A 22,224-nucleotide genomic window follows, 5' to 3' on the forward strand; every position below is an offset into this window, starting at 1 on the left:
GAAAATCCTTGGAAGACCCAGCTCCAGGGCAGCATCCCACCCCACCCCCCCCCAAAAAAAAAATCCCTCTCTTCCCAAAAAATTCTAAGGATTAAACCTAAGGAACAAACAAGTTTGATTTTATTTACAGACTCCGTGAAGAAAATTTGTATTCCCAGAGGTTTTTTTTTTTTTTTTTCCATTTTAGGACAACAAAATCCAACTGGATTTTTCCAAAGCGTGGTGCTGGAATTTTGGGTCTTCTTCATCCCAAAGCACAGGAGGTGTTGGCAAAATCCCTGGGAAGGGAATAAATCCCCCCTGGATCCATCAAATCCTGGAATTCCCAACGGATCCGGGCCAGATCCACCCATCCAGAGGCAAAACTGGAGGCACTGGTTCCCCAAATTCCCCAAAATCCCTTGGATTTGGGATTCCAAGATAAAATCAAGGAATAAAATCCCCCCCTCCTGGAGCAGCACAAGATCTGCCATTCCCAAAAATCCCAAACTCCTTGGAACTGGAGTCCCCTGGGGGATTTTTGGGGCTGCTCCAAACCCTCCCCGTGTCCCCAAAAAAAGCTGGGAAAGCTTTTCCATGGGGGAAGGAGGAGCTGTGATTCCAAAAAAAGCCGGATAATATCGGGAGAAAAGAGATGGATAATGAAGTTTGGGATAAGAATTCCCAGGAAATCTGTTGGGAAAAGCCCTCCTCAGTAGTAAGGTCGCCGTGGGTTGTTCTGTAGGGAGAAAAAAAACAATGGAAAAATCATCAGGATTGGGGATTTTATCCCAAAAATCAACATCTGGATTCTCTGGGAAAGCCACTGGAATGCGACATTTTCCAAGTTTTTTCCCCCCAAAATTAAAGGCAGCTTTTGGCTGGAAAGGGAAAAGGGAAAATCCAAGCTTGGTTTTGCCCCGTGGAAAATGGCAATTCCAAAGAAATCATGGGATTCATGGAGAAGCTTCCCTTGGCAGGGGATAAAGATGGGAATAAAATTGGGATTTGAAGGAAAAAAAAAAGGGAAGGAGAATTCTGCACCCAGGGAATTTTGGGAGGATGATTTGGTTCGGGATGAGGAGAGAATCCAAGAAGAATTTCCCAATTGCCAACATTCCCAGAGCTACACCGGAGATTCCAGGGATGTGTCCCTGAGCCTGCCTGGGTTTGGGACACTCCCGTTCCAGGGGATCCGTCCCTGCCCCGTTCCTGGGACTCTCCCTCATCACTGGCTCCATCCCATTCCCATTCCCAACTCCACTCCATCCACCCCATCCCTATTCCCACGATCCCAGTTCAATCCTGTACCAGTGGGTTTGGCAGGAAGAGATACACCAGCATTAATCCCATCCCGTTCCCGTTATCCCAATCCCATTCCCACTCCTGTGATCCCAATCCCACTCCCGTGATCCCAATCCCATTCCCGTGATCCCAGTCCCGTTCCAGCGGGTTGGGCCGGAAGCGGTACCACAGCATCATGCGCTCGTGGAAGGCCTCGTACTCACTGACCCCATCCCGTTCCCATTATCCCATGATCCCAGTGCCATTCCCGCTATCCCGTGATCCCGATCCCATTCCCGTTATCCCGTGATCCCGTTCCAGTGGGTTGGGCCGGAAGAGGTACGCCAGCATCATGTGCTTGCAGAAGGCCTCGTACTCACCAACCCCATCCCATTCCCATGATCCCAATCCCATTCCCATGATCCCATTCCCATTATCCCATGATCCCAATCCCATTCCCATTATCCCAATCCCATTCCCGTTATCCCAATCCCATTCCCATTCCCGTTATCCCGTGCCAGGGGGTTGGGCCGGAAGCGGTACGCCAGCATCACGCGCTTGTGCAAGGCCTCGTACTCACCAACCCCATCCCATTCCCGTTATCCCATTCCCAGTTCCGTTATCCCAATCCCATTATCCCAATCCCATTCCCGTTATCCCAATCCCGTTATCCCATACCAGCAGGTTGGGCCGGAAGCGGTACGCCAGCATCACGCGCTTGCGGAAGGCCTCGTACTCACCAACCCCATCCCATTCTCGTTATCCCATTCCCAGTCCCGTTATCCCAATCCCATTCCCGTTATCCCAATCCCATTTCCACTCCCGTTATCCCAGTCCCGTTCCCGTTATCCCGTTATCCCGTACCAGCGGGTTGGGCCGGAAGCGGTACGCCAGCATCATGCGCTTGCGGAAGGCCTCGTACTCGTCGTCCTCCTTGGTCAGCTCCGCCGGGCGCTCGATCCCAAATCCCGCCCCGTCCATGGTCGTGGTGCCCCTGTGGGAAATCCGGGAATGGCACGGCTCGGACATCCCCCCTCCTGGGAATCCCCACGGGAGTTGTGCCCCAGGACCTCCCCAGATCTCCTTCCCAAATTCCCAGGGTTTGGAAGGAAGCAGGGAGTGGTTTCCCATCCCAAATTCCCAGGGTTTGGAAGGAAGCAGGGATTGGTTTCCCATCCCAAATTCCCAGGGTTTGGATAGAAGCAAGGATTGGTTTCCCATCCCAAATTCCCAGGGTTTGGATGGAAGCAGGGATTGGTTTCCCATCCCAAATTCCCAGGGTCTGGTGTTGGATGGAAGCAGGGATTGGTTTCCTATCCCAGATTCCTGAGGTTTGGATGGAAGCTGATCCACCTAAAAAAAACCTTTGGAATACCCAAAGTGGGATCAAATCCCAGCATTTCTGGGCATGGAATGAAATCAAGACTCGTAGGATCACACAAAGCTCTGATCCTGGCTGGAATATCCTCCCCTGGATGTGCTTCCCACTGTTTTTTTAGTATTTCCAGGATTTTATGACACCAAGGAGAGCAAATATTCACAGGAATTTCCCATTTTAAGGATTTAATCCAGGGAGAAGGGAGGTGCAGACAGGAATTCTTGGAGCTGCACTTCCCTATGGAAATTTGGGCTGGAAATTCAGGACCTGGGGGCTCAGCCAATTCCTGCACCAGCTACAGCCACAAATCCAGAAGAAATCTCCCCAAAAAACTCAGGAATTCTCTGCTGGGCTGAGTTTTCCATGCTCAGGTGAGGAATCCCAGCTGGGCTGTGATTCCAGCAGGAATTCCTGGCAAAAAAGGAAGGAATAGTCCATAGGAACACTCACTTGCTGACAGGATTTTTAATTCCCTGTCCATCGGATCCCAATCCCTCTCCTTCCTTCCATCCCATTTTCATCAGCATTTGGTATCCGATGTTTTCCACCGTCAGCTTGAATTCCTTGTACTCGGAATAATCCGGCTCCCGGCCCTCCTGCAGTGGGAAAAGCAGGGAAAAGGGGATTTTTTTATTCCATGGATCACAGGAAAAGCAGCTTCACCCGCCCCCAAATTGGGATTTTGGGAAGAACTGCCAGGATTTCCCGGGATTCCAACAAGAGCTCCGCAATTCCAGGTTGTTCCCTGGATCCAGCCTCAGATCCGTTCTTTCCTAAGGCTGAATCCCAGGGAATGTCAGGCCCCGTGTTGGAAAAGAGGGATGAGGCAGCTTCCAGGAATTCCAGGGTTTGGGAAGGACTGGAGCTGTGGGCTTGGGGTTTGCACTTCCCTGCAATCAGCAGGAGAAAAATTCCCATTTTTTCCCAGCTTGGTACCCACTGATCCCAAAGAGGAATCGAGTGGGAGGTTTGTCAGAATTCCAGAAAAACCCCAAATCATGGAATTCCAGAGTGGAAAGGGACCTTAAAGCCCATCCAGTCCTGTGGGCAGGGACACTTCCCATGATCCCAGGATGCTCCCAACATTCCTTGGACACTCCCAGGGATGGAGCATCCACGGATCCTTTGGGAATTCCACCCCATTCCCTCCCAGGGAAGGAATTTTTCCCAAATATTGCCCCATTTCCCTGCTAAGAGTGGGAATTTGATCCCTTTTTTCCCTGCAGGAATGCCTGGAGCAAGGCGTGCCGGAGGATTTCCCAGCTGTGGGATGAGTCTGGAGCATTCCCAGAATCCCAGAAATCCTCACCTTGAGTGCCTTGAAGGTCTCCATGAACTTTTCCAGCTCGTCGGGCGGGAGGAAATCCCCGATGAAATGTTTCCCTCGGCCCATCTGGGTCAGCTGCTCCGCCCACTCTGGAAAAGCAGGAAAACACCGAGCTCATGGAGCATCCCCTGGGATTCGTGGAGCAGCCCGGGGATGCACGAGATCCCCAGGCTGAGACATCTTGGAGAATCCCTTGGGATTTGTGCAGCAGCCCAGGGATGCCCATCGGGATCCCCACTCTGGAAAACCACGGAGAAAACCACGGAGAATTCCTTGGGATTCATGGAGCCTCCTAGAACACCCACTGAGAATCCCTACTCTGGAAAACCATGGAGAGAACAACATTCATGGAGAAATCCCTTGGGATTTGTGGAACCTCCCAGGAATGCCCAGTGGGATCACTTGGAAAAACCATGGAAAAGAGAGCACTTATGGATCATCCCTTGGAATTTGTGGAGCATCCCAGGAGGGATTGTCCCTGCAGCTTCCAATCCATGAGGACAGGGGTGGAATTCACCCTCCGGAATACTCTGGGATGGGATTCTCCCTGCAGCTCCCAGTCCAGCAGGATAGGGATGGAATTCCCCCTTTGCAATGCTGGGATCCCAGTCCACCCCGGTGCTCCCCAGGGATGGAATTCCTTCTGGAATTCCCAGTCCCACCCACCCTGTGTTTCGTCCCTCTCCGTGCGGCGCAGGCGGTGCTCCCAGGTGCCCAAGAGAGGGATGGAATTCCCCCTCTGGAATGGAATTCCCTCTGGAATTCCCAGTCTCACCCATCCTGTGCCTTGTCCATCTCCCTAGGGATGGAATTCCCATCTGGAACCCTCGGGAACCCCCAGTGCCACGCACCCTGTGTCCCTAGGGATGGAATTCCCCCTATGGAATGCTGATCCCACCCACCCTGATGCTCCCTAGGGATGGAATTCCCATCTGGAATCCTCTGGAACCCCCAGTGCCATGCACCCCGGGTCTTGCCCATCTCCATGCGGCGCAGGCGGCGCTCCCTTGGGATGGTATCCCAAATCCCACCCACCCTGGCTCTCCCTAGGGATGGAATTCCCATCTGGAACCCTCAGGAACCCCCAATCCCACCCACCCTGGCTCTCCCTAGGGATGGAATTCCCATCTGGAACCCTCTGGAACTCCCAGTCCCACCCACCCTGGCTCTCCCTAGGGATGGCATTCTTCCTCTGGAATGCTGATCCCACCCACCCTGGCTCTCCCTAGGGATGGAATTCCCATCTGGAACCCTCTGGAACTCCCAATCCCACCCACCCTGGCTCTCCCTAGGGATGGAATTCCCATCTGGAACCCTCTGGAACCCCCAGTCTCACCCACCCTGGCTCTCCCTAGGGATGGCATTCTTTCTCTGGAATGCTGATCCCACCCACCCTGGTGCTCCCTAGGGATGGGAATTCCCCCTCTGGAATGCTGATCCCACGCACCCTGGGGCTCCCTAGAGATGGAATTCCCATCTGGAACCCTCTGGAACCCCCAATCCCACCCACCCTGGCTCTCCCTAGGGATGGAATTCCCATCTGGAACCCTCTGGAACCCCCAATCCCACCCACCCTGGCTCTCCCTAGGGATGGAATTCCCATCTGGAACCCTCTGGAACCCCCAGTCCCACCCACCCTGGCGCTCCCTAGGGATGGAATTCCCCCCTCTGGCACCCCAGAGCCACACACCCCGGGTCTTGCCCGTCTCCACGCGGCGCAGGCGGTGCTCCCTTGGGATGGAACTCCCAGTCCCCCCCACCCTGGCGCTCCCTAGGGATGCAATTCCCCCTCTGCAATTCCCAGTCCCACCCACCCTGGCGCTCCCTAGGGATGCAATTCCCCCTCTGGCACCCCCAGAGCCACGCACCCCGGGTCTTGTCCATCTCCATGCGGCGCAGGCGGTGCTCCCTAGGGATGGAACTCCCAGTCCCACCCACCCTGGCGCTCCCTAGGGATGCAATTCCCCCTCTGGAATTCCCAGTCCCCACCCACCCTGGTGCTCCCTAGGGATGGCATTCTTCCTCTGGAATGCTGATCCCACCCACCCTGGCGCTCCCTAGGGATGCAATTCCCATCTGGAACCCCCAGTCCCACCCACCCTGGTGCTCCCTAGGGATGGCATTCTTCCTCTGGAATGCTGATCCCACCCACCCTGGCGCTCCCTAGGGATGGAATTCCCCCTCTGGCACCCCCAGAGCCACGCACCCCGGGTCTTGCCCGTCTCCACGCGGCGCAGGCGGTGCTCCCTTGGGATGGAACTCCCAGTCCCCCCCCACCCTGGCACTTCCTAGGGATGCAATTCCCCCTCTGGAATTCCCAGTCCCACCCACCCTGGCGCTCCCTAGGGATGCAATTCCCCCCTCTGGCACCCCCAGAGCCACGCACCCCGGGTCTTGTCCATCTCCATGCGGCGCAGGCGGTGCTCCCTAGGGATGGAACTCCCAGTCCCACCCACCCTGGCGCTCCCTAGGGATGCAATTCCCCCTCTGGAATTCCCAGTCCCACCCACCCTGGTGCTCCCTAGGGATGCAATTCCCCCTCTGGCACCCCCAGAGCCACGTACCCCGGGTCTTGTCCATCTCCATGCGGCGCAGGCGGTGCTCCCAGGTGCCCAGCTCGCTGTCCACCTCCTCGTCGCTGTCGTAGCCGTGCTGGTGCTGCTGCAGCGCCCGCTCCCACAGCAGCTGCATCTCCTGCATCGCCCGCTTGTGCTTCATGATCATGTCGTACATCTGCTGCATCTGGGAGTCGCGGGGAAACAAGCGGGGTTCAGCCCGGGGAAAAAACGGGGTTTGTGCTGGGAAAACGGGGTTCAGCCCGGGGAAAACGGGGTTTGTGCTGGGGAAAACGGGGTTCAGCCCAGGAAAACGGGGTTTGTCCTGGGAAAAAAGGGTTCAGCCCGGGAAAAAATGGGGTTTGTCCTGGGAAAATGGGGTTCAGCCCAGGAAAACGGGGTTTGTCCTGGGAAAACGGGGTTCAGCCCAGGAAAACGGGGTTTGTTCTGGGAAAACGGGGTTCAGCCCAGGAAAACGGGGTTTGTGCTGGGAAAACGGGGTTCAGCCCGGGGAAAAACGGGGTTTGTGCTGGGAAAACGGGGTTCAGCCCAGGAAAACGGGGTTTGTGCTGGGAAAACGGGGTTCAGTCCGGGGAAAAATGGGGTTTGTCCTGGGAAAACGGGGTTCAGCCCAGGAAAACGGGGTTTGTCCTGGGAAAATGGGGTTCAGCCCGGGGTAAAACGGGGTTTGTCCTGGGAAAATGGAGTTCAGCCCAGGAAAACGGGGTTTGTGCTGGGAAAACGGGGTTCAGCCCAGGAAAACGGGGTTTGTTCTGGGAAAATGGGGTTCAGCCCAGGAAAACGGGGTTTGTGCTGGGAAAATGGGGTTCAGCCCAGGAAAACGGGGTTTGTCCTGGGAAAATGGGGTTCAGCCCAGGAAAACGGGGTTTGTTCTGGGAAAATGGGGTTCAGCCCAGGAAAATGGGGATCAGCCTGGGGAAAAATGGGGTTCAGCCTGGGGAAAAACGGGATTTGTCCTGGGAAAATGGGATTTAGCCGGGTAAAAATGGGATTTGTCCCAGGAATCCCAGTGGAGCACAGCCCGCTCCACAAAAAAGGGCTCCAATCCCTAAAGGATCCCCAGTCTCAGCCCCAAAAGGGAGGAGATCTGTGCTTGTGCTTCATGATCAAGTTGTAGATCTGCTGCATCTGGGAATCGTGGAAAAATGGGATTTGTCCCCAAAAAATCTCCTCTGGGATTTGGGATTTCAGGGCTGAAAAGCTCCTTTGGGATTCTAGGACTGGAAAGCTCCTTTGGGATTTTAGGGCTGGAAAGCTCCTTATTCCCAAACCCTCTGCTATTCCCGCTGATTCCAGCCCCACGCTGCTCCCAGGGAATCCCAGGGATTCCATGATGGAAAACCTTTGTTATTCCCACGGGAGGGAACTCGGGGAGGATTTTTGGGATTCACCTCCTGCTGCTCCTTCAGCTGCTTCTTCTGGGCCTCCGAGAGCTCCGTGACTCCCACCAGTCCCACCGGTTTGCCCTTCTCGTATCCCAGACCCTTCAGGTCCTGAACTGCAGGAAAAAACAGGGAAAAACCTTTGGAAAAAAAACTCATGAGAGGGAATTGAAGGGAATAAAAGGGTGGGAAAAGAAGGAAAAAAAAAAAAAAAGGAATTCTGTTTGTAATTCTGGCAGGGAGAAGGGAAAATAAAACCACTGGGAAAAAACAAGATTGACAGCAGAGATTCCTTGGAAAACTTGATCCATGTTCATCTCAGGAAACAAAAAAAACCACTTTGGAGCCACGGAATTCCCAGGAAAACCCAATCCCACTCACCTGAGAGGGGAGAGGGAGAATCCAGCTGCTGCACCAGCTGGGGGAGGGGCAATTCCACCTTTTCCTCCTCCGGCCCCCCACCGGCTCTTCCTCTTCTTTTTGGTGCTGCCCGGAGCAGGACTCGGGATCGGGGCGGGATTTGGGGTCACGGATGGATTTGGGGTCGTGGCAGGATTTGGGATTGCAGCTGGGTTTGGGATCAAGGCTGGATTTGGGATTGGGGCAGAATTTGGGGCCAGCTGATCCGGAGGGGAGGTGGAGGATGAGGATGGGGCAGGAGAGGCCGAGGGAATGGGAAGAGCAGCGGGAACGACGGGAGAGGGAACGGGAAGAGCCAGAGGCGGCGGGATGGGAACGGGGAGAGGGAGAGGGGAGGGAACGGGGAGAGGTGGGAAGCACAGAGGGGAGGGAGAAGCCTCGGGACTGCTTTTCCGTTTGAGGCCGGATTCTCCGGGAAAAGGGGAGCCCCCGGGAAAGGGGGAATTCCCGGGAAAGGGGGAGCCCCCGGGGGCAGCCCGGGCCCTGCGGAACTCCTCGAGCTTCTGGCGGTAGTAGCGGTGCCCTTTGCTGTGGGGCTCGTACAGGAACCTGCAAACAACGGGATCAGCCGGGAATGCCTGCCTGGAATGCCCACAGCACTCCCAGGGCATTCCCAGCTCTCCAGTTCCACTCAGAGCAGGGATCCAGCCGTGGATTTCCTGCCTGGAATGCCCACAGCACTCCCAGGGCATTCCCAGCTCTCCAGTTCCACTCAGAGCAGGGATCCAGCCGTGGATTTCCTGCCTGGAATGCCCACAGCACTCCCAGGGCATTCCCAGCTCTCCAGTTCCACTCAGAGCAGGGATCCAGCCGTGGATTTCCTGCCTGGAATGCTCACAGCACTCCCAGGGCATTCCCAGAGCTGGGATCCAGCACAGTTTCCTCAGGAATTTTCCTTCCTGCAATTCCCAGATCATTCCCAGCTCTCCAGGGCTGGGATCCAGCACGGGAATTTTCCTTCCTGGAATGCCCACAGCATTCCCAGATCATTCCCAGCTCTCCTAGGCTGGGATCCAGCAGAGTTTTCTCAGGAATTTTCCCTCCTGCAATTCCCAGATCATTCCCAGCTCTCCTAGGCTGGGATCCAGCAGAGTTTTCTCAGGAATTTTCCCTCCTGCAATTCCCAGAGCATTCCCAGCTCTCCAGCACCATCCCGTGTATTCCTGCAGCCAGTGCAGCTTCCACTGGGATCAGGGAACACAATTCCATAAAGGAAAAACAGCCCCAAAAAGCAGGAATGTGCCGATTCCTCTGCACCCCAAACCTGAGCACCTCAAGTCTCACCACTCCAAAACCCCAGTGTCCTCCTAAACTCAGAATTCCCAGGAATTTCCCAGTGAATTCCATGGGAATTCCCTGGAAAAAATCCCCCTAAAAATCAGGAATTCCCTGTACCTGAAGGCAGGGATCTCCCTGTTGCTCTGCAGGGCAAAGTTCCCACCTCAGCCCCCTCTGCACCCCAGACTTGAGGACCTCAAGTCTTGCTGCTCCAAAACCTCAACCTAACAATTCCCAGGACTTTCCCTGGGAATTCCCTGGAAAAAATCCCCCTAAAAATCAGGAATTCCCTGTACCTGAAGGCAGGGATCTCCCTGTTGTTCTGCAGGGCAAAGTTCCCACCTCAGCCCCCTCTGCACCCCAGACTTGAGCACCTCAAGTCTTGCTGCTCCAAAACCTCAACCTAACAATTCCCAGGACTTTCCCTGGGAATTCCCTGGAAAAAATCCCCCTAAAAATCAGGAATTCCCTGTACCTGAAGGCAGGGATCTCCCTGTTGTTCTGCAGGGCAAAGTTCCCACCTCAGCCCTCCCAAACTTGAGCCCCTCACGCCCCACTTCTCCAAAACCCCAACGTCCTCCTAAACTCAGAATTCCCAGGACCTTCCCTGGGAATTCCCTGGGGAAAAAAAAGCCCCCCAAAGCCCAGGAATTCTGCACACCTGAAGGCAGGGTTCTCCCTGTTGTTCTGCAGGGCAATGGCCTCCACCTCGGGCCCCCCCGCAGCCACAAACTGCGCCAGCTTCTCCGCCGAGTTCCGCGTCTCCTGGTCGGCTGGGGGGGAAACTTTAGGCAGGGATTAGTCCTGGGCCCAGCTCACCCCAGCCCAGCCTAACCCGGCCTAAGGACCCCAGAGAGGCCTAAAGTCGGGTTTAAAGGGGGAGAATTGGTACAAAGGAACAGTTAAATAGCATAAAACATCAGGTTGAATCTGAGTTTGGGAGCAGGGGCGGGGCCTAAGGACCCCAATGAGGCTTAAAGCCGGGTTTAAAGGGGGAGAATCGGCACAAAGGAACGGCTGAGGGGCACAAAAACTTCAGTTTAAACCCAAGTTTGGGAGCAGGGACAGAGCCTAAGGATCCCAAGAGCACGGTTACGCCAAAAGCCAGGTTTTAAGTGGGAAAATTGGTACAATGACCGCACAAAAACTTCAGCTTAGACCCGAGTTTGGGGAGCAGGGCCGGGGTCTAACCCAGCCTAAGGGCCCCAAGAGCACGATTAGGCCAAATGTTGGGTTTAAAGGGGGACAACTGGCACGAAGGAACGGCTGAAAGCACAAAAACTTCAGCTTAGGCCTGACTTTGGGGAGCAGGGCTGGGCTAGATGAGAGATAAGGCAGCTTTGGGCTCCCAAATCCCAGCTTTTCCATGTGTCAGGCACTTTTCCCTAGGATCAAACCACTTGGAATTAAGCCCAGTTAAAGGTTTTGTCATTTTTTTCCCTCTATCAGGCACTTTTCCATAGGATTAAATCACCTGGAATTATCCCTAATTAAAAAATTTAGATTTTTTCCCTTGTGCCAGGCATTTTCCCATAGGATTACACCACCAGGATTATCCATATTTCAATATTTTGCCCCTGAATTACCCAGGAACAACAGGAACCCTTTGGAAAATTCCAAATTTCCTATAAACCCACTTAATTCTCCTCTCACTGCACCCCCTGGAGGCTGTTACAGGGGAAATTCCCTATGGAAAATCCCAAATCTCACCCGGAAAACGGTCGATACTCCAATCAAACCCCACAAAAACTCAGGAGAAAAAAATTCCCCTTTTCCTAAATTTCCAGTGTTGGAGAATTATTTTGGAATATTTTGGACAACTACAAGGAAAATCCCATTCAAAATCCCAGGAATATTTTGGGAATCCACATTTTTGGCACAAGGATTTGATTCTCTTTCCAGTTAGGAATTTTCTTCCCAGGCCGCCGAATTTCCACCCCAGTCCCAAAAAAAATCCCAAAATTTCCCTCGTGCTGTTGCCATTCCCCAGATTTTAGTGGGAATTACCTTTTTGGGAAGAGGCTGCCTGGGAATTTTGATTTTCTTTCCTTATTTCTGCCACTTTCTTCCTGTAGTAAAGGAATTCTCTGCTGTTCTTATCATGCAAAAACCTGGGAAAAGAAAAAAAAAAGAGGGATAATTATCCAAATATTGATATTCTGGGATAGAAACAGCTCCAACTCCCACATGGAAAAGTGGAGGAATTACTCAGCATGCACCTAAAACATGGAATTAGATTTTGGAGTTTCAATCCAAATTTTTTTTGCTTGAAGGGAAATTAAGGACAAATCCTCTGCCCACCAGTGCTGGGATTAGAAAACTTTTCCACCCCTCAAATCCCAAATTTTCCTTCTCACGGAAGAACACCAAGCCTAAACTTTCCCCCTCAGGGAAGAACACCAAACCCAAACTTTTTCCCCTCTCAAATCCCAAATTTCCCCCTCAGGGAAGAATACCAAACCCAAACTTTTTCCCCTCACAAATCCCAAACTTCCCCCTCAGAGAAGAACACCAAATCCAAACTTTTTCCCCTCACAAATCCCAAGTTTCCTCCTCAGGGAAGAACACCAAACCCAAACTTTTTCCCCTCAGAAATCCCAAATTTTCCTCTGAGGGAAGAACACCAAACCCAAACTTTTTCCCCTCACAAATCCCAAATTTTCCTCTCAGGGAAGAACACCAAATCCAAACTTTTTCCCCTCACAAATCCCAAGTTTCCTCCTCAGGGAAGAACACCAAACCCAAACTTTTTCCCCTCAGAAATCCCAAATTTTCCTCTGAGGGAAGAACACCAAACCCAAACTTTTTCCCCTCTCAAATCCCAAATTTCCCTCTCAGGGAAGAACACCAAACCCAAACTTTTTTTCCCCTCTCAAATCCCAAATTTCCCCCTCAGGGAAGAACACCAAACCCAAACTTTTTCCCCTCTCAAATCCCAAATTTCCCCCTCAGGGAAGAATACCAAACCCAAACTTTTTCCCCTCACAAATCCCAAACTTCCCCCTCAGAGAAGAACACCAAATCCAAACTTTTTCCCCTCACAAATCCCAAGTTTCCTCCTCAGGGAAGAACACCAAACCCAAACTTTTTCCCCTCAGAAATCCCAAATTTTCCTCTGAGGGAAGAACACCAAACCCAAACTTTTTCCCCTCTCAAATCCCAAATTTCCCTCTCAGGGAAGAACACCAAACCCAAACTTTTTTTCCCCTCACAAATCCCAAATTTCCCCCTCAGGGAAGAACACCAAACCCAAACTTTTTTTCCCCTCTCAAATCCCAAATTTTCCTCTCAGGGAAGAACACCAAACCCAAACTTTTTCCCCTCACAAATCCCAAATTTTCCTCTCAGAGAAGAACACCAAACCCAAACTTTTTCCCCTCAGAAATCCCAAATTTTCCTCTGAGGGAAGAACACCAAACCCAAACTTTTTTCCCCTCTCAAATCCCAAATTTCCCCCTCAGGGAAGAACACCAAATCCAAACTTTTTCCCCTCAGAAATCCCAAATTTCCCTCTCAGGGAAGAACACCAAACCCAAACTTCCCCCGCTCACAGGGAACAACCCCCAGAGCCCATTCCTGCCTCCCCCTGCCCGGGGGGGCAGCATTTCCTCGGGATGAAAGCATTCCCAAACTCACGAAAAAGCAGGATTGTCCTTGTAGTCCTCCATGGCGACCTTCTCGAGCTCGGGGCCGCCCTCAGCCACGAACCTGGCCAGCTTTTCCACCACCTGCCGCGTCTCCGAGTCCTCTGGGGGCAAAACTTTAAGGAGGCTGTCAGTACTTGGGGTTCAACTGCCCCCAAACGGGAAACAGGGAATTACTGCCGAAAACCACGGAGCAGACACATGGGAATATGGGAAGAGAAAGGATGAAACGGGGCAGGCAGTTGTAGAAAGGCGTTCACAGCACAATTCCTGATTTCCTGCAGGGTTCTGAGCTCCCCGGGGGGATCCTACGGGGAAGATCTAAAGTTTGGGCTGGGAGGAGGTTAAAGCTCGTCCCATTCCCGCTTTTTCTGCTGTCCTAAGCTTTCCTCGGACACTTCCACAGCTTCTCTGAGAATTGCAGCCCAGCCCCTTATCACCCCCCCAGCCCCCCTCCAGCCAGGAATTCCTTCCCAAAATCCCACCTAAATCCACCCTCCCTCAGCTTGAAGCCATTCCCTGGCTCCTGGAATTCCATCCCTTATCCCAAATTCTCTGCAGCTCTCCTGGAGCTCTTTTAGGCTCTGAGGTCTGCCTGGAATTTCCCTTCTGCAACCTTTCCGCGGCCACTCCCAGGGACAGCTACAGCTTCTCTGGGAATTCCAGCCCATTCCAGCCAGGAATTCCTTCCCAAAATCCCCTTTCTCTGTTTAAACCCATTCCCTGTGTCCTGTCCCTCCATCCCTCGTTCCAAATCCCTCTCCAGCTCTCCTGGAGCCCCTTTGGGCTCTGGAAGCAGCTCCAAGGTTTTCCTGGAGCCTTCCCTTCTCCCACTTTCCTTGGGCATTCCAGGGATTGGGAATCCACCACCCCATCCCAGTCTGGAGGTTTCAGTTGCACCCAGTTCATCCCAGCTTTAACTGTGGCACAGCTGGCTCCGGCTGGATTTGCTCCCGACAAATCCCAGCAGGGAAAGAGCAGGAATTCATTTTGAATCCAGATTCCAGCTGCCAGGCCATTCCCAGAACATTCCAGGCCGTGTGGCTGCAGCAGCAGCTTTTCCTGCTCCCAAAAAATAACCCTGGAGTTTGGCTTCCGTGCCCAGCAATTCCCACAGGGATTGTGGAGTGGGAATAAACCCAGCGATTTTGGGAATGTCGGGAAGCCAAGAGCAGAGCCACCCACGCTGATCCAACGGGACCAGCCCCAAAATCCTGGAATTAAGGCAAACCCAGCTCAGCTCTCTGCATGTTTCCCGGCCCATTTCGCGCTCAAATCCCAAATTCCCAGGGTTGTGCGGGTACAAACCCCAGCAGAAAGGGTTCTGTGGGATTCTGGGGCTGGGCAAATGAAGCCACAAAGCCGAGCATCGCTGAGCTCCTTTTATCCATTAAAACCCACCCGTGAAATTCCCATTCTGAGGCAAATCTGCCTCGGGGCTTCCCGCCCTGGATTATCCCAATGAAAGCCGGGATAATTCCTGCCACATCCTTGTTTTTCCAGGCATTCAGGACCTACAGGTGAGATTTTTTTTTACCTGGATTCTGGATTTTAGCTGGGCACAATTCCGTGCTGGACGCGTTGTTTATTTTATTTATTCACACACACGGATTTCCCCTGTACATTCCCAAACTAATTCCTCCTTTTCCAGCACTTAAACCCCCTAAAATCCCACTTTAAGGATAAGATTCAGGATTTCCTGCGGAGCCCAGCACTTGGCACAACATTCCAAAGGTGCAAATCGGAATTTTTAGGATTTGCCACTCACTAAATCCATTAAAACATAGCATTTTCCTCCCTTCCCGTTATTTTCCCAAATTTTTGGCTGGCTAAGCACTGGGATAATTTGGAGAAAATAAATTTTTCCAGGCTGAGGTCAGTAACATTTCAACATTAAACTCAAGGAAAGCCAGGAATATCTAAAATATCAGGAATTTAATATGTAAAGTATTGGGAATTTCATATCTAAAATGCCAGGAATTTCATCCCTCAGATTTTGGTTGGATTTGGAAGAGCCTGCCAGTTTTAACTGCTGGAATTTCCACTCCATAAAGGAGAAATCTGCCCCAGAACTGGGAATATACATTTCTGGAAAATAGGGATAAAATAACCAGCTTTCCAATGGGGCTGAGGGAATCCTGTCCTAAACGGAGCCCCACCCTGGGATAAAACCACCCCAAATCCTGTCCTAAATTATTTGATCCCTATCCTAGGAGGGAATCCTGGCCCTCCCTGACCCTTATCCTAGGATAAATCCACCCAACTTCCCACAAGGACTGAGGGAATCCTATCCCAAACTGATCCCTGTCCCAGGACCTGAATTCCACCGGGACTGAGGGAATCCTATCCCAAACTGATCCCTGTCCCAGGACCTGAATTCCACTGGGACTGAGGGAATCCTATCCCAAACTGATCCCTGTCCCAGAATCTGAATTCCACCGGGACTGAGGGAATCCTATCCCAAACTGATCCCTGTCCCAGAATCTGAACCCTTATCCCAAAACCTGAGCCCCACCCCATTCCCCACCAGGACTGAGGGAATCCTATCCCAAACTGATCCCTGTCCCAGAATCTGAATTCCACTGGGACTGAGGGAATCCTATCCCAAACTGATCCCTGTCCCAGGACCTGAATTCCACCGGGACTGAGGGAATCCTATCCCAAACTGATCCCTGTCCCAGAATCTGAATTCCACCGGGACTGAGGGAATCCTATCCCAAACTGATCCCTGTCCCAGGACCTGAATTCCACTGGGACTGAGGGAATCCTATCCCAAACTGATCCCTGTCCCAGAATCTGAATTCCACCGGGACTGAGGGAATCCTATCCCAAACTGATCCCTGTCTCAGAATCTGAATTCCACCGGGACTGAGGGAATCCTATCCCAAACTGATCCCTGTCCCAGAATCTGAACCCTTATCCCAAAACCTGAGCCCCACCCCATTCCCCACCAGGACTGAGGGAATCCTATCCCAAACTGATCCCTGTCCCAGAATCTGAATTCCACTGGGACTGAGGGAATCCTATCCCAAACTGATCCCGGTCCCAGGACCTGAATTCCACTGGGACTGAGGGAATCCTATCCCAAACTGATCCCTGTCCCAGGACCTGAATTCCACCGGGACTGAGGGAATCCTATCCCAAACTAAGCCCTGTCCCAGAATCTGAACCCTTATCCCAAAACCTGAGCCCCACCCCATTCCCCACCAGGACTGAGGGAATCCTATCCCAAACTGATCCCTGTCCCAGGACCTGAATTCCACCGGGACTGAGGGAATCCTATCCCAAACTGATCCCTGTCCCAGAATCTGAACCCTTATCCCAAAACCTGAGCCCCACCCCATTCCCCACCAGGACTGAGGGAATCCTATCCCAAACTGATCCCTGTCCCAGAATCTGAATTCCACTGGGACTGAGGGAATCCTATCCCAAACTGATCCCTGTCCCAGAATCTGAACCTTTATCCCAAAACCTGAGCCCCACCCCATTCCCCACTGGGCCTGAGGGAATCCTATCCCAAACTGAACCCTGTCCCAGGACCTGAATTCCACCGGGACTGAGGGAATCCTATCCCAAACTGAGCCCTTATCCCAAAACCTGAGCCCCACCCCATTCCCCACTGTGCTTGAGGGAATCCTGCCCCCACTATCCCGGGATGGGCACTCCCAGCTCCAGCCCCAGAGCAGGAGCTGCCACTGACCTTTGATCTCCAACCACTGCTCGTAATCCTCCTCCTCATCCTCATCGGGGCCCTGGAAGACGCTGAGGCGGCTCAGGACGGGGCTGGGCTTGGGGAGGGAGAGGCTCCGGGCCTGCAGCATGCGGCTCAGGGCCTGCCCCGGCCGCTTCCCCAGCAGCGCCGGCTTCTTCCCGGGGGTCGGGGCCGGGGCGTTCCCGGGGTTGTTGGGGGGATTTGGGGCACTTTCTGTGGAGAAAATGATGGGAAATTATTCTTGGGAATTCTGGGTTTGGGGTGGGAAAGGCTCCAGGCCTGAAGCATTCAGCTCAGGGCCTGCTCCAGCTGCTTCTTCCCGGGGTTTGGGGCTGAGGCATTCCCGAAGTTGTTGGGGGGATTTGGGGCACTTTCTGTGGAGAAAATGAAGGGAAATTATTCTTGGGAATTCTGGGTTTGGGGTGGGAAAGGCTCCAAGGCTGGAGCATTCAGCTCAGGGCCTGCTCCAGCTGCTTCTTCCCGGGGTTTGGGGCTGAGGCATTCCCGAGGTTGTTGGGGGGATTTAGGGCACTTTCTGTGGAGAAAATGAAGGGAAATTATTCTTGGGAATTCTGGGTTTGGGGTGGGAAAGGCTCCAGGCCTGAAGCATTCAGCTCAGGGCCTGCTCCAGCTGCTTCTTCCCGGGGTTTGGGGCTGAGGCATTCCCGAAGTTGTTGGGGGGATTTGGGGCACTTTCTGTGGAGAAAATGATGGGAAATTATTCTTGGGAATTCTGGGTTTGGGGTGGGAAAGGCTCCAAGGCTGGAGCATTCAGCTCAGGGCCTGCTCCAGCTGCTTCTTCCCGGGGTTTGGGGCTGAGGCATTCCCGAGGTTGTTGGGGGGATTTAGGGCACTTTCTGTGGAGAAAATGATGGGAAATTATTCTTGGGAATTCTGGGTTTGGGGTGGGAAAGGCTCCAGGCCTGAAGCATTCAGCTCAGGGCCTGCTCCAGCTGCTTCTTCCCGGGGTTTGGGGCTGAGGCATTCCCGAGGTCTTTGGGGGGATTTAGGGCACTTTCTGTGGAGAAAATGAAGGGAAATTATTCTTGGGAATTCTGGTTTTGGGGTGGGAAAGGCTCCAAGGCTGGAGCATTCAGCTCAGGGCCTGCTCCAGCTGCTTCTTCCCGGGGTTTGGGGCTGAGGCATTCCCGAGGTCTTTGGGGGGATTTAGGGCACTTTCTGTGGAGAAAATGAAGGGAAATTATTCTTGGGAATTCTGGGTTTGGGGTGGGAAAGGCTCCAAGGCTGGAGCATTCAGCTCAGGGCCTGCTCCAGCTGCTTCTTCCCGGGGTTTGGGGCTGAGGCATTCCCGAGGTCTTTGGGGGGATTTAGGGCACTTTCTGTGGAGAAAATGATGGGAAATTATTCTTGGGAATTCTTGGTTTGGGGTGGGAAAGGCTCCAGGCCTGAAGTATTCAGCTCAGGGCCTGCTCCAGCTGCTTCTTCCCGGGGTTTGGGGCTGAGGCATTCCCGAGGTTGTTGCGGGGATTTAGGGCACTTTCTGTGGAGAAAATGATGGGAAATTATTCCTGGAAGTCCTGGTTTTGGGGTGGGAAAGGCTCCAAGGCTGGAGCATTCAGCTCAGGGCCTGCTCCAGCTGCTTCTTCCCGGGGTTTGGAGCTGGGGCATTCCCAGAGTGGTTGTGGGGATTTGGGGCAGTTTCTGAGGGGAGAATAAAGAGGAAATTATTCCTGGAAGTCCTGGTTTTGGGGTGGGAAAGGCTCCAAGCCTGGAGCATTCAGCTCAGGGCCTGCTCCAGCTGCTTCTTTCTGGGGTTTGGGGCCGGGGCATTCCTGGAGTTGTTGGGGGGATTTGGGGATTTTTCTGTGGGGAAAATGAAAGGAAATGATTCCTGGGAATCCTGGGGTTTGGGCTGGGGTATTCCTGAAATTGTTAGGGGGATTTAGGGCATTTTCTGAGGTGAGAAGAAAGGGAAATTATTCCTGGGAATCCTGGGTTCGGGTTGGGAGAGGCTCCAGGTCTGCCCCGGCCGCTTCTTCCCCAGGTTTGGAGCTGGGGCATTCCCAGAATTTCTGGGGGGATTTGGGGCAGTTTGTGAGGGGAGAATGAAAGGCACAGAGTTCCTGGGAATCCCAGGTCTGGGCTGGGAAAGGAAGGACCTACCAGCATTGGATTTTTCCCTCTGGAGCTTCAGGAATTGCTGCAGGAAGCTCCCGTCGTTCACAAACTTGTTGGACACGGAGGCCTCGCTCTCGGAGCCATCGTCGCTGAGCGGGGACAGAAAAACAGGAGCTGGAATTTGGGAGCTTCCTTGCCCTTCCCATGTGGGATTTGGGACAGGAAAAACCCCTGGAATTGGTCACTTTCCTCACCAACCACCAAATTCCCAAATTAACCCCTAATCTCCTTCCTCCTCCATTAAATTGGGATTCTCCTCCCTCTGCTCCACCACAACTGGGATTTTCCTCCCCTTGCTCCACTAAAACTGGGATTTTTGCTCCCTAATCCACCAAAACCGTGATTTTCCTCCTTCTGCTCCATTAGAATAGGGATTTTCCTTCCTTACCCCATTAAAATTGGGATTCTCCTCCCTCTGCTCCACCAAAAGTGGCCTTTTCCTCCCTCAGCTCCCTTTCCCAAACCCCCCCCCATTTCTGGCAGCCAGAACGCCGGGATTCCCGGGATTCCCACGTACTCTCCGAGCAGCGGGAGCTGCGGGATGCTGAGGGAATTCTGCCGCGCCTGCTGCTCCAGGCGGGCCTCGATTTCCCGTTTTTTCTGGGCGATCAGCTCCTCCTGCTGCAGGATGTTCACGCTCGTCTTGGCCGACTTGGACTGGGACACGCCGAACCACCGGCTCGCCTTCCCTGAGGGAAAAAGGCGGGAATTAACTCGGGAATTGTCTGGAATGAGGGACACGTTCCCCGAGGGAAAAAGTGGGAATTAGTCTGAGAATTATCTGGAATGAGGGGTGCATTCCCTGAGGGAAAAGGGCGGGAATTAACTCGGGAATTGTCTGGAATGAGGGGTGCATTCCCAGAGGGAAAAAGGCAGGAATTAACTCGGAAATTGTCTGGAATGAGGGGCCCCTTCCCTGAGAGAAAAAGGCGGGAATTAACTCGGGAATTGTCAGGAATGAGGGACACTCCCCGAGGGAAAAAGTGGGAATTAGTCGGAGAATTGTCCCGAAGCAGGGGCACATTCCCTGAGGGAAAAAGGTGGGAATTATCCTGAGAATTGTCTGGAATGAGGGGTGCATTCCCGGAGGGAAAAGGGCGGGAATTAACTCGGGAATTGTCTGGAATGAGGGGTGCATTCCCTGAGGGAAAAAGGCAGGAATTAGCCTGGGAATTGTCTGGAATGAGGGGTGCATTCCCGGAGGGAAAAGGACGGGAATTAACTCGGGAATTGTCTGGAATGAGGGGTGCATCCCCTGAGGGAAAAAGGCAGGAATTAGCCTGGGAATTGTCTGGAATGAGGGGTGCATTCCCGGAGGGAAAAGGACGGGAATTAACTCGGGAATTGTCTGGAATGAGGGGTGCATTCCCTGAGGGAAAAAGGCAGGAATTAGCCTGGGAATTGTCTGGAATGAGGGGTGCATTCCCGGAGGGAAAAGGACGGGAATTAACTCGGGAATTGTCTGGAATGAGGGGTGCATTCCCTGAGGGAAAAAGGTGGGAATTATCCTGAGAATTGTCTGGAATGAGGGGTGCATCCCCTGAGGGAAAAAGGCAGGAATTAGCCTGGGAATTGTCTGGAATGAGGGGCCCCTTCCGTGAGGGGAAAAAGTGGGAATTGTCTGGAATGAGGGGTGCATTCCCTGAGGGAAAAGGGCGGGATTTAACACGGGAATTGTCCCGAATGAGGGAAACATTCCCCGAGGGAAAAGGTGGGAATTAGCCTGGGAATTGGCTGGAAGCAGGGGCGCCTTCCCTGAGGGAAAAGGTGGGAATTGTCTGGGAATTGTCCGGAATGAGGGGTGCATTCCCTGAGGGAAAAGGCCGGAATTTAACAGGGATCATCCCAAATCAAGGGGCGCGTTCCCTGAGGGAAAAGAGTGGGATTTAATAGGGATCATTCCAAATCAAGGGGCGCATTCCCTGAGGGAAAAGGCCGGAATTTAACAGGGATCATCCCAAATCAAGGGGCGCATTCCCTGAGGGAAATGAGTGGGATTTAATAGGGATCATTCCAAATCAAGGCTCACATTCCCTGAGGGAAAAAGGTGGGATTAGAGTAGGAGCCATCCTGAATTCAGCTTCCCTGAGGGAAAAGGAGGGAATTAATGGAGAGACCACCCCAAACCAAGGCTGGTCTTCCCTGTGGAAAAAGGGGGGAATGAACAGGGACCATCCCGAAATTAGGGGCAATCTTCCTGAAGGAAAAAGCTGGTATTTAACAGGAATCATCCCAAAGCAAGGCTTGCTCTCCCTGTGGGAAAAGTGAAGGAATAAACTGTGGGATCGTGGGAACATCCCAAGCTCCGCTTCCCTACAGGAAAAAAAAAAAAAAAAAAAAAAAAAGAGAGAGAGAAAAAAAATCAGCAGCGGGGTCTCCACGAACCACCAGCTCAGCTTTCCTACGGGAAAGGAGAGGGAACGAACAGTTGGGTTTCCTGTGGGAAAAGGAGAGGAAAAATCATCAGTGGAGCCTCCCCGAACTACCGGCTCTGCTTCCCCGGGGGAAAAGAGGAGGAAAAATAACGGGGAGACCACCCCGGACCCCCGGCTCGGTTTTCCTGTGGGAGAACGGGGGGAAATTAACAGAGGAGCCATCCCGAACCAGCAGCCCGGCTTCCCTAGGGGAAAAAGAGCCGGGAACGGCCGCGGGGATCCCCCCCGAGCTCCCGGATCGGCTCCGCTGTGGGGAAAAAAAAAAAGAATTTAACGGGGGGACTTCCCCCAGCCCCCGACTGTGCCGGCACACCCCCACCCCGGGCGCACACCGCCACCCCCGCCTCCCGAAGCCCCGGGAGCGGTGGGGCCGAGCCGGGGGATGGCAGCGAGGTGGGAGGAGCGGGGCAGAGCCCCGGGAGGGCCGGGGCAGAGCCGGGCGCGGCGGGAGCCGCCCGGCCCGGGCCGTACCTGGCGCATCCCTGTGGTTGTCCATTTTGGAGCCCCCGTCCCAGCATGCCCCGCGCCGGGCGCGCCGCGCCAGGGGCCGCGCCGGTGCAAGCGCCCCTGGGAGATGTAGTCCCTCAGGGGGCCAGCCCGCCGCTCTCCCCGCTCCTCCCGCCGCACCGAGCCCCGCTCTCGGGGCGGCCGAACCGCCCCGCTCTGGCGG

General features: G+C 53.5%; 2 protein-coding genes across 2 annotated transcripts in view; both read right to left on the reverse strand.

Annotated features, from left to right (window-relative positions):
- Positions 1–203: 203 nt before the first annotated feature.
- Positions 204–22,202, reverse strand: SUGP1 (SURP and G-patch domain containing 1). Its single transcript, XM_068173921.1, is given in 15 exon segments — positions 204–718; positions 2,128–2,257; positions 3,092–3,237; positions 3,951–4,057; positions 6,533–6,710; positions 7,936–8,042; positions 8,308–8,383; positions 8,385–8,895; positions 10,286–10,409; positions 11,632–11,735; positions 13,261–13,384; positions 16,969–17,193; positions 19,105–19,208; positions 19,637–19,808; positions 22,026–22,202. Coding segments are annotated over 15 exon segments (2,160 nt in total). The 5' UTR covers positions 22,051–22,202; the 3' UTR covers positions 204–691.
- The window catches only part of LOC137462896 (RNA-binding protein 25-like), a 38,809-nt gene continuing 29,887 nt past the window's right edge, over positions 13,303–22,224 (reverse strand). Inside the window, exon 3 of the mRNA XM_068173716.1 lies at positions 13,303–13,665. The gene's annotated coding sequence lies outside the window, so the exon portion shown is untranslated. The remainder of the gene's footprint in view (positions 13,666–22,224) is intronic.

This window comes from Anomalospiza imberbis, chromosome 27 (genome assembly GCF_031753505.1).
Source record: "Anomalospiza imberbis isolate Cuckoo-Finch-1a 21T00152 chromosome 27, ASM3175350v1, whole genome shotgun sequence".
Taxonomy (NCBI): Eukaryota; Metazoa; Chordata; class Aves; order Passeriformes; family Viduidae; genus Anomalospiza; species Anomalospiza imberbis.